Source organism: Channa argus, chromosome 20, assembly GCF_033026475.1.
Source record: "Channa argus isolate prfri chromosome 20, Channa argus male v1.0, whole genome shotgun sequence".
Taxonomy (NCBI): domain Eukaryota; kingdom Metazoa; phylum Chordata; class Actinopteri; order Anabantiformes; family Channidae; genus Channa; species Channa argus.
In genome coordinates this window covers 12972653-12984922 of record NC_090216.1, presented here as the reverse complement: position 1 = coordinate 12984922, position 12270 = coordinate 12972653, and the positions used below count along the sequence as shown (strand labels likewise).

Here is a 12270-nt window from a genome sequence, read left to right as displayed (position 1 = left end):
TTTGAGATACTTAATATAGTTTTAATTTTTATTTATTTAACTTCTATTCTCTGTAATCCGGGGGGAGTGCTGCTTTTCCACGCTAACTACTGCTGATAACCTGGATCATGTGTATTTGAGCAATCAGAACCTGGAAGATCAGTGATAAAGATGTACACTTTGATGCCTGCCTCAACGTCCATTTGTCCATGGCATTATTAGAGTTAACTTTAACCATTATATTATTGCCTTTAAGTAAAACAGATAGTTGAACATTAATACAACACCACATTTTATAATATAAAAAATTTAATAACCATTTTTTTCACCATAAAAAAAAAAAAAAAAATCATATCATGAACGATGTTACAAAATATATAGTTAAACAAGATTCCCTGCTGTTTTACAAAACAAAAACCCAACAAAAAGAGCCAGTGCTTAATTTTTAGTCTACAAAACTACTTTCCTAAAATGCCTTACAATCTAAAACTGGACTAGTATAAAAAGAAGAAAAAAAGCTTAAGGGAAAAATACATTTAAAACTTTATATAAATGTTTGTCTGTTTTTTTCTTTTTATTTCTTAGCTGATCTTCCTCTTCGTACTTTTGGCTGGGTCTCAGCTTCAGTATCTTTCCTAGGGTCCACCTTGTTTGAGGACTCAGCTTTTTCAGCGACCCTTGCCCCTCGTCTGGCTCTCTTGACGGGCAGAGTTTCAGCTATTTTATCTGAGAGATCTTCCTCTTCAGATTTGTTGGCATCGTTTGACACATTTTTGTTTTCAGCTTCAAGCTGGTATCCAAGCTTTGACTTCCTGCCTCCAACTGCCTTGCCAGTTTTTACTTTAGGAATTTCAAAGACTTCCAAGTCTGCCTTCCACTTCACGGACCTCTTGGACACTTTTGAGTCTTCTGCAGCAACACTGTATAAATCTTCAGGGGGACATGCAGGGTCACTGCTGACTGTCACATTATCTGTCGTCTTTGCTGCAGCTCGCCTTCCCTTTTTGGCCGGCTCTGTTGACTTCAAAGCAGACTCTGAGGACTCTGAAACCAGGTGTGTGGAATCTCCAGTGCAAAGAAGAGCTGTCCCTCGACGAGTTCTCTTAATTGGCATAGTTTGGGAAACCTCTATTTTCCCCACCATGACCCTGCTAGACTTAAAGACTGAAGCTGACTTGTTCTTGTCTTCAGCCTCCAGCTTTTGGTCCAGTTTTTCCTCTGGTGCTTCAGTTGTGATTCCAGGCTCTTCAATTACTTGTTTTCCCCTCCTACCCTGTTTGCATTTGTCTGTAGAGCAGACAGCAGGGACCTTTTGGATTTCCATGGATTCAACAGGAGTTTCAGTCTCATTACCTTGTTTTGCTTTTCGCCCTCCTCGCCTGGGTTTTGCAGCTACAGTAGGCTGCTCATTTGTCTTCATGGCTTCAATTGAAGCTTCAGATTCATCTACAACAACCATTTTAACACTTTGGATTTCTTCTCTCTTTTCTTCAACATTGTCTTGATCTGCCTTCCTGGTTCTCCTTAATTTTTTAACTGGCCCCTCTGATTTAGTAGTCTCAGTGGAAGTTGTCTTGCCATTATTATCTATCTTTGTGTCTTCCTGCTGAGAATTTCTTCCTCTCTTTGCCCTGCCTGCAGGCTGCGTCTCCTGCTTGGTATCCACAGTGACAACTGTGTCTTCTGCTACCAGTTTAACAGTACCGGGTTTTGTCTTCCTCTCTCTTCTGGGTTTTCCAACAATGTTAATGAGTTGTTCAGGCTGAGCATCTGCCACAAGATGCTGTTCACTCACAGCTTCATTTTTCTTTGGCTCTGACTGAAGTGGATCAACCGGTGTTTTTGTTTTTCTCTCTTTGGGCTTCATAACAGCTTCTGCTGCAAGGTAATTTTCTTCTTGACTGGTATTGATTGATAAAATCTGCTCATTCGTGGCTTTAGCAGAAATTTCAGTCACCAATGTCTGCAGTGCTTTCTCTTGCAAGATTTCATGTTGATCAGGGGTGTTTTCAAGAGATTTAGCAATTCTGTTTCTTGTCGTTTGTCTAACAGCAGATGTTGTAGTTGCTTCAGTTTTATTCCCTCTTTTTCCTCTGGCTAGAGCAGGCAAAGCACTTTCTTCAGAAGGTTTTGCCTCTTGTTTGTCTTCAGCTGGTTTAGATTCCACAAATTTCACCTTTCTGCCTCGAACAGATTTTTTCTGGGTGACAGCTAGATCAGTTTCTTTACAAAATGCTGCATCTCCTACAGGTAAACTCTCAGTTTGAGGCGCCTGGGGAACAGCTTTTTTATTTTTATTTCCATTGGACACCACCTCCAACTGATCACTGCAGACTTCTTTTGCATCTGACAATCACAGAAAGGAAAAAAAAAAAGAATTGTCACTTTCAGTGGCTGAACATTTCACAGTCAACAACAATAAAGTTAGTTTTCTAACTAAGGGCATAACAAGGACCACACATTAATGCTGTATTTTTAAAAGCAGAGAGCTACAATTGTAATCAACACTTTCTAAGAGCCTTTTTGTCATTTCTCCAAAAAACTTATTTATCAAATTCCCTCAGTTTTACATGTTATATTTAGTCAGAAACAGTCTTCTTTATTTCAATTAACATGAAAGCAAAAGCAAGGATGATTTACCTTCTGTAATGTCAGCTTTAGGAATCTCGTCGTGGACTGTGCAGGGAACCGACTGAGACTGTTCAGATACTTGTTTTGTTTTCCTCCCTTGCTGGGGTTTTAAGAGAGCCTTCTCCAGAGGTGCTGAACAGATATTTGACTGGTGCTCAATATTAACTGAGTGGTCTTGTTCCAGGTCAGCTGCTGGTATCATTTCTGTTTTAGAAGGAACCTGATTAATTTCAGCTTGATCCTCAGAAACCGTTTTGATGTTTTTTCCTCTTTTAGGTCTCACAGCAGCTTTAGAGGGCTGAGAGGTACTTTTTTCCATTGCGAGCTTGGCATCCTCGCTTTCAGTGTTCTTTATACTTCTGTTTCTTGTCTGTCTAACAGTGGGTGGAGCTGTTGTTTTAGTTTTCTCCCACCTTCTTCCTCTGACTGGAGCAGGGATGACAAGGTCTTCAGAATGTTCTGTTGCCTCCTGTTTATCCTCAGCTGCTTTAGATTGTGCTGCCTTTGCCCTTTTGCTCTGAATAGATTTCTTGCTATACTCATTGGAAGTTGGAGTTTTAGTTTTCACTTCTGGTTGCTCTTTTGATAAATTTGTTTGTACTTTGGGTTTTTTTAGAGGTAGATCCCCATCTATAGCTGCCTGAGGGATATTTTCGATGGCATCTAAAGACTCATTATTGTCATGTCCACTTGTTGCCTCCTCCATGTGGGTATTCAAAGCTTTATGAAAAAATAAATAAAACAACAGGTTGTGGTAAAGAGTTTATCTACTGATAGACTTATTTAAAAATTCCTGATGTAGCAATATACTCACACAAAAACACTTAAATGCTCAAAGAAATTGACAATTTTACCTTTTGGCATGTCAACTGCAGGAACACTATTGATCACATGTGATGACACGCTGTCTTGTGGCTCCTCATGAACATCTATTTCTGTTACAGGAGACAAAAATACGTACATCACTTTATATGCAACCAACATAAGTAGTTTAACGGACTTACCCATTTCTAAACAACTCACTTACCTTCTGTTGCTTTCAAACCACCATCCAGTTGAGTTTTAACTTCAACCTGTTAAGAAAAATTTAGAAAGTTTTTATTTTGACACAGTAAATATGCTGCTCTTAAAAAGCATAGGTTTGGTAAAATGCAAAATTGCACGTCTGCGGCAACAAATACACTACTGCAATAAGATAAATTCCTGATTATGGTGTCAACATAAGTGTGCATAAATTATGTTAATCTTAATGTTAATCTGAAAACATAGTGTGCACAACTGTGTTAGCACCTCTTACTCCTGTTTATGCTAATAGCTAAATTCATATTTTCTCTACGGAAGTATGTCCTAACATGATAGATAGGCCAACTAATATTTTCATTTCCAACGAGAAACTTTTTGGAGTATGGAGTTAATTTTTTTTGCTTTATCATGATAGAATTCCAGCTGTTTGTATTGTTGATCAAACTTGCTGTTAGGGTTTCTGCTATGAAATACACTGTCCAAAAAAATATCCTAAGAATAAAACAAAAGGCTGATGTTAGTGTTTGTATCATTACCTCATTTGGTTCCATTGTGGGTTCAGTCAGTGGCACCTCCAGGAGTTTCTGAAGTCCTTCGAAATCTTCAATTGGTGCTTTACCCCTCAGCCTTGGTGACTTCATAAGTCTCTTAATCCCAAAGTTATATTCAACAGGCTTACTCTTCTCTCTGGGAGTTTTCATGAGCCTCTTTACACCAACCATGTCTTCAACTGGAGCACTTCTCTCCTTTGGAGTCTTCATTATTCTCTTGATTCCTGTGAGACACACCACTGGGGAGCTCTTCATGTTTGGTGTTTTCATATCTGCCATTTTCAAGTCTTGGCTTTCTTGCATGTGTCTTGGCGTCTCCAGAAGTTCCTGAGCACCATCTAAACTCACACCACCCTCTAGAAATTTGGGACTCTGAAGGTTTTCTTTAAGGTCTTCGGGACATCCAGCCTCTTGTTTTGGAGTCTTCATGATCCTCTTTACTCCAGTGAGACACTCCTCTTGTTCATGCTTCTGTTGGGGAGTTACCAGAAGTTTCCCTCTGATGTCCTCTACAGGTTCAGCTTTCTGTTTTGGAGTCTTCATGATCCTCTTAACACCAGTGAGACACTCCTTTTGCTCCTGCTTCTGTTGGGGAGTTACCATAAGTTTCCCTCTGATGTCCTCTACAGGTTCAGCTTTCTGTTTTGGAGTCTTCATGATCCTCTTTACTCCAGTGAGACACTCTTTTTGCTCACGCTTCTGTTGGGGAGTTGTCAGACGTTTCCCTCTGATGTCTTCTACAGGTTCAGCTTTCTGCTTTGGAGTCCTCTTTACGAGACACTCCTGTAGCTCTGGTTTCTGTTGTGGACTAGAATTAGAGTGACTCACTAAGGCAGGGACATCACTGACAAAACTTGATTCTTGATCTACATTAAGGAGGCGTTGGACTGCCTCACTGTTGTATTGTCTTCTTTTTACTGTAGATTCAACACTCAGAGGAGACACCATCATTTCACCTGTAAAATACATCACTTTTCAGTAATGTATGCTTGCGTTTATATAAAACAAATCTTAACAAAACTATTAAAATCACTTTACCTGGCTCCTCTGGCGTGGTCAGCACTGATGGCTCTACTACAGACATGCCCAGACTTTCTACTGGTGTCTGGATGACACTGCTGTCATTGATTACAGATTTCCTCTTCCTTTCATTCACAGGAGTTTTAAACATTTCAGAAATTCCTGAAAACAAAAGACATTACATATGTGGGTACTATACAGAGCAAACGATTATAGATGGAAAAAAAAAAAAAAACACAAACAAACAAAAAAAACAACACATTATTTCCTTGGGGAAAAGTAGTAATTTTTCAATGTGATGACATTAAAAGGGATAATTACCAGTCATATCCTCATCCATTTTCATGTCCTTTTTATAGAGTGCAAAATTTGTGATCACTCTTGGTGCAGCACCAGTTGAATGCACAACCTGTCGTTTGCAAGCTTTGCCCACAACAATGGTGACAGGTGAATCTGCATGTCCAGTGCTGACATGGCCACTGACTTTTCTTGCAGGGGTCTGAGAGATTAAAAACACATGGTGATAAGAGTTTACAATGTTGACTCAGGTATCAGGGGTCTTTCTCCCTTAACAGTTTAGTTATTACAAACACTAAAGGCAGCAAAACATAAAATAGTAGTAGGCATTATTACAAGATTATGTCCTTATTACATTACTGTAGTACAAGACTAAAAGACATTTAATTTAGAATATGTACATGTACTTTCCAATTAATGTGTTTTCACATTAATTTTTTTTTTACTATACCCGTGGTTTAGACAAAGTCTTCTTCAGTGGTTTTGTGGTGACCATTCTCTTAGTTGCAGCAGCCACCTGAGTCTTGGTTTGCCCAAATTTCACAATGTCTGCCCAGGAATTCATGGCTGAAATGAAGGGATTAAAAAACAAAAAAAACAAAGCAAAGGTGAACTACTGGGAACATAAACCAATTTTTTAATTTTATAAGTTTCCTGTTGTTAATCAAATGCTAAAAACAAAGAAAATGTATAATGGCATGGATTGGTGTAAATGTCAGGGTCTAACATACCTTTCATAGATGCCCGTGAAATGCCACTTCTTCTGAGCATTACTTTTACTGCGCTTTTGGACACACTTTTAGTCTTTCGTGAGGTGCTTTTCATGCTCTCTCTCCTCAGAGGTATTTTAGGAGTAACCGTGATTGAAGGCAACTGGTCAGAAACGGCATCTTCTGCAAACGGAGATGGTGTATTGATGCGTGATACAGAAAAGCGCCCTTGCACTGTAGGGCCTTGGACTCCTGGATTTAAGGGAGTTTTAGCCTTTGGTGAATTCTTTGCAGGGGTTGGGGTTTTGGGTAAAGGAGTCTTGGATTTTGGTGACTTCTTTGCAGGGGTTGGGGTCTTGGGAGAAGGAGTCTTGGATTTTGGTGACTTCTTTGCAGGGGTTGGGGTCTTGGGAGAAGGAGTCTTGGATTTTGGTGACTTCTTTGCAGGGGTTGGGGTCTTGGGAGAAGGAGTCTTTGATTTCGGTGACTTCTTTGCAGGAGATGCAGCCTTGGGAGAAGGAGTCTTGGATTTCGGTGACTTCTTTGCAGGAGATGCAGCCTTGGGAGAAGGAGTCTTGGATTTCGGTGACTTCTTTGCAGGGGATGCAGCCTTGGGGGAAGGTGTCTTGGATTTCGGTGACTTCTTTGCAGGGGTTGGGGTCTTGGGAGAAGGAGTCTTGGATTTTGGTGACTTCTTTGCAGGGGTTGGGGTCTTGGGAGAAGCATTCTTGGCATTTGATGACTTTTTAGGTGAAGGAGTCCTTAGTTTTGCAAGACTTTGTACACTTGAGCTATTGTCTTCAAACTCCTATGTTTAAAAAAAAAAAAAATAATAATAATAATAATAATAATAATAATAATAACTCATAGCAATTATATTGCCATGCTAACCTACTTAGGCCATCATATTCCATTAAAGTTCTCCTTACCTTTAGGGTGCCAATGACTGATGCTCGTCGTCTAAGGAGTGACTGTTCGATTTTAGAGAGACACAAGCTTCTCCTTGGAGCGGCCCCCTTGCGTAGTGGAGAGTCAGGAGGCAGTCGTTTATCGAATAACTCTGGACTCAGGTAACCTCCGAAGGAAACCCGTTTCTTCTTCATTTGTGATTTTGGCAAATCAGCTGGAAGTTCCCTACTTCTGCGTTTCCTGGACATCTCTTTCACTAAAAAATTAATTAATTAATATTTATTGATAATTTGAATATACATCAGCAACAATTGACCATGCTTGATTAATAATTTAAGTTGGTTAAACCACTGAAATTCAAAACAGAAGCATTAGACATTTTACCCTTTTCAACAATCCCTGAGGTCCTTTGTGATGCCTTTTGAAGATGGTCTGCTGGGGGAGCAGTCACTGCTTGCTGCTCTTGCTCCATAGTAACTGCAAGATTGCCAGGTGTTGACTCCTTGCTTCTCCTTCTTATGTGGGACTTTTGAGCAGCTATTTGCTCAATAACCTCACACACAGTAAATTTTGGGGGGGTTACAGAGTTTTTCTTCTGATGCAAAGTCTCAGCTTCTTCAGCTGTAGGTCCAGCCATCTCAGTAGTAGGGAGATTCCTCTTCTTCTTAACAGAGCTTGGGGTCCCATTGCATCCCAAACTGTCTGCTTGCCCCTTAGATTCATCAGTTCCTGGAACATCTTTAACTTTATCTTTTTTAGTAGTACTTTTCTCTTTTGTGGAAAGAGAATGCCCAACATTTTTCCTGACTGAACCAGGCTTTGGCGTGCAGAACCTTGAACTAGGTGTCTGAAGCAGACTGGTGGATTTTAGAGGGGTATTGACATCCAGAGACTTTTTGATCATTTGATACAGATCACCGAAAGGGGAGGTGCTCTTGTTTGGCGGCAAGCTATCATCTTCCTTGGACTCCATCTCGACAGTTTTCTCCAGGCATCGCTGAATGTTGTCATTATTTGTTCCATCTTTAAAATGAAGGTCTAAATAAAATGAGTGTGGGGCAGGGTGGATAATAAAAAGTTATTACAGTTGATCATTTCTAGTTAAAACATAAATCAAATATACAGATTAGGCTTGAGGAAAAAAACACAACATCTTGCATTGCAAAATACAGATGGAGCGGGTCAGGACTGCTGCTTTCACCTCAGGGAGGTGTCACTCAAATGTTATGCAGTTCTAAGGTTTTATTAGCAACTATAAAATGCATTTATGTCAGATAAAAGAACACATTGTTTACATTTTCTGGTTAAAGTTTCCACCCGAGCTGACAGACATACAAATTTGGCCACTGTCAAACTAAAATTATGCTTGATAATTAAACATAAAATAAATAAATTAAGTTTAATTAAAATCAAACATGCTTTTTCCCTAAATCTAAAGAAATGTGCACTGCTCTACACTTGTCCAGCGGTGATGAAAAAAAACTGATGTGATGTTTGGGCTTTGCTTTGACAACAAAGTGGTTCTTTCTGGGTTCACTTAAACCTGGTTACTTGAAATCTGCCTTATGTGCAACAGCAGAGTAATCTGACTTCTCAACCTTTGACTTATTTTGGAAGTCTGGCATTTTTGGCTACTTGTAGACTTGTATGAGGCACTGATTATAGTTGGACTTTTGGGTGCATTTGATTTGAAAACGAGACGCCATAGCCCCGTTAATCTCCCCAGACTTTCACTCTGGTTACTGGACTTTACAGCACCAGGGGGTCGTTTCAAACTGAGAGCACAGGCGGGAAAGTTACTTATTTAGACTTCTACAAGGTGCTTTGTGTTAGTTAACTGTTATGTCGGACTTCAGACGGACTTTGTTTCACAAAAGAGGCATCACCTCATTATCGATCTCTCCCTCATTCAGTCAGCTGTGTGTTTCTGTCTGCAGCCGTTATCAACATGCGCAGTTGAGAAACCTGGTTACACCTAAACATGGCAGGGGAAATCTGTATTTCTAATCCCCTACCCCCTCTTCACAAACCAACTCTCCCCTTTACACGCAAATGAAGCTCCAGTGTTAGTGCTGTTTCATCCTTTATGGCAAAAGACCAAAAGAATTAAACATAACTAGTAACAGCGGCATCTAGTAACAGTTACTTAAACACTCAAAAATATAAAACAGTAGCGTTTTCTGTTACAATATTGCAAAAATTAGTGAGCCATTCTTCCTACAATATTATTATTGATATTATATTAAGAGAAGTCCAGGTAGGATTGAACATGTGAGCTCCTACAGCAGTGCTTCTACATAGCTGATAAAATAGAGAGAGACAGGGGGGTCGAGCAGGATAGAGACTGAATGAAGAGAGGGAGCGGTGTTAACGCTACAAAGCTGTAAATCTGAGAAATAAAAACGTATTTTCTAATTGTTTCACTATCATTACGTTCTAAAGCACAAATAACATGCATTCTGCTCTGCTGGTGTGTGTGTATAGCCCGCGGTCAAATAGACACACAGAGCTGTTCACACAGTACAATAATCACTGCTCCACCTGGTGGTTTGACACAGACTTGCACATTTACGGTTGGTAACAAGGCGGAGTTCATTGCGTCATAGTGGGCGGTTGCCATTCAGTGTAAAGTCCATATCGGATACATCCCGCATCTGACAGGACTCAAGCATGAATCATGCAGCAGTTTTAGGTTGCTCCATCTGTATAGCACTCACAAATTGCTGGAATAATCACTGTTGCATTTTCCTACCTTGGGAAACCTGAGAGATCCTCTTCTCATCGGTTTCAACAGTGATAGTGTCTCCCACTTGCTGATCCTGAAGAACCTAACACATAGTGTTTCATTAAATCATTTATTTAAAAGGAAAAAAAATACATAATCAGGCATATAAGCAAATATGATGTATTTGGACTCTGTTAAAAGATGAAGATGAACAGGTTACTTACTTTGCCTCCCGTGGAAGATCTCTTCTTTGGTGTGGGTGCAGGAGGGTACTCGAACCTGAAGTCACAATGAACAACAAAATGTAAAAGACATTCTTTACATTGGTTAATTCCAGAAAAATGGGACCACGTGTCTATTTTTATTACACCTAGTATATTTTATGTGCTTTATCAATGAATTTTTCTGTACTGAGTACAAACAATAGACTCTTTTGCCACACACACCTGAAAGAACGATCAATAATGGTTATCAAATCTCCATGTTTCAAACGCTCAGACTGCTGTAAAACCTCTCCATTGACAAGAGTTGGATTCACTGAGCTCAAATTTGTCAGAATGACCTGGGAGAGAGAAAAACAAAAATCACTTCAATCAGTCAAAAGAGCTTTTACTTCTATGTAGGTCAAGACTTCCCAATGTTACCTTACAAGATAATTATTGTGATGATCAAGACATGGGGAGATTATTGTCCAAGATATTAAGGTTAAAAGATATTAGGTTAAAACTCTGTGACAAATTAATATTGCTGATTCGCGTATCTGTTGTTTTACCTCTTTATTTTCATTCAAGTCAATTCTGCAATGTTCCTTTGAGACTTGAGGGAGCTGAATACGAATATCGCAGTCAGGCTTCCTGTTAAGTAAAAAAAAAATAAAAATAAGAATATCAAAAAGAGAGAAAGTGTTTAGTGAAATGTTACTACATTTAATGGTGGTTGTTCTTAGTGAATGACATGTTCAAAGTCCCAACTTAGGTGATGTTTTCATTTACAGTCTAGGGTGTGTTGTACTTAATACAAGAAAATGAGAAGACGCGTATTTAAGATTCTGACGTCATCAGGAGTTGGACAACCTCCAAACCAAAAGTTCTGTTACAGCATCTCTGCCATCCACAACATGAGGTGAAATTTAAAAAACAGGAAGCTGCAAACTAACATCAGTTATCTCTCTCAGTCATTGAACTCACCTTCCAAACAAGCATGTTGCAGTAAGAGGAAACTCAGTCCCATCTCCTCCACTCCGCTTAATCACGACTATTTTTCCATGCAAAGGCATTTTCGTAACGTTACCTAGGAATGTGGTAACATTAATGAGCCGCACACGATCGACAGTGTCAAAACATGAGTGCGTAAACCTGAACGAAACCACAACGTCATTTGTGCGTTTAGGCAAATGACGTTGTGGTTTTTGTTTTTAGGATTCTGATGTTACAAAGAAGACTCCAACAAATGTGAAGCCAAAATGGGAACGAGACGTCGTTTGCGTCTTATACAATAGTTCTTCACGTTACAGTATAATTCAGTCTGTGTAACGTTAGATAATTGAGTGTTAATGTTACCAGACGAATTAAAACACACAAACGTACTTAGGGTTCTGTGACAATCCACGTGCGATGTCACTTACAACACGCTGGGGACTTGACGTTATCATAAGTTCAAATCAACGTCCTGTAATTAACATTAGCGTTACACAATGTATTTGCCAGTAAATTGTTTAAAGTATGTAATGTTTGCTTTACCGCCGTAAAGACCTAACGTATCTTTCATACTGCAAAGTTGCAATTGATTAAAACTCGTATATTGTTATAACCTTACCTGAAAGTTCGTTCAAAGACACATCAACGTCTTGCAATCCATAAACATCGACCGAGGAAAGGAAAAGAGGATCTTGACTATAATATCATGTTAGACTAAAAGCAGAATTGATATCCTACCATGCCTAACAGTATACATGCACAACTGGCTAACGTAAGCTACCTTGCCGACTCTAGCCTCTTCCAGAGAGAGATAAACTTGTCGTATCACTCCGCCAAATTTACACACGCAGTAACCCCCAAAAAGATTTGGATCAACATAGGGTTTTTCAATACAGTGTATATAATATTAGTGTCACTCCGTTTCAATAGTTGTGTTGGGTTGTCGGAATCAAATGTATCTTGTAATTCCATTAAAGGGACTATTTTGTTTACGAATTTGGCGGAGCGATGTCCTTTCTGTAAAGGGACAGTGGTTTAAAAATTTTTGAAATTCCGCGCGAATGATGGGGATTGGTTGAAACGTCTGAACGTCTGTAGGAGGGCGGGGCATACGTTCCTGTTGTTCGGGCTGTTCCTTACGTTCAAAGTTTAATTGTCATTAAGGAGTACTGCCTTAATAGGCTGCAGCCAAATGCATCGTCTCTGATATGTACAATTAATTATAATAA

The 12270-nt window shown here is 39.4% G+C and overlaps 1 protein-coding gene across 3 annotated transcripts; it reads right to left on the bottom strand.

Annotated features, from left to right (window-relative positions):
• Positions 1-270: 270 nt before the first annotated feature.
• On the bottom strand, positions 271-11831 carry mki67 (marker of proliferation Ki-67). Of its 3 annotated transcripts, none has more exons than XM_067488070.1 (17): positions 11661-11831; positions 11033-11135; positions 10618-10699; positions 10292-10407; positions 10070-10124; positions 9873-9948; positions 7505-8158; positions 7141-7370; positions 6233-7019; positions 5953-6068; positions 5526-5703; positions 5223-5366; positions 4170-5140; positions 3638-3683; positions 3465-3545; positions 2620-3330; positions 271-2325 (listed from the first exon to the last, which is right to left on the bottom strand). In XM_067488070.1, exons 2-17 carry the CDS (start codon positions 11119-11121, stop codon positions 554-556), a joined length of 6108 nt encoding a protein of 2035 aa, XP_067344171.1. In that variant the 5' UTR covers positions 11122-11135; positions 11661-11831; the 3' UTR covers positions 271-553. The 3 variants fall into 3 exon arrangements, with proteins under 3 accessions (XP_067344171.1, XP_067344170.1, XP_067344172.1); XM_067488069.1 differs by having other exon boundaries at positions 7141-7376; positions 11661-11830; XM_067488071.1 differs by lacking the exons at positions 10292-10407; positions 10618-10699; positions 11033-11135 and having other exon boundaries at positions 7141-7376; positions 11661-11830.
• Between the last annotated feature and the right edge of the window lie 439 nt (positions 11832-12270).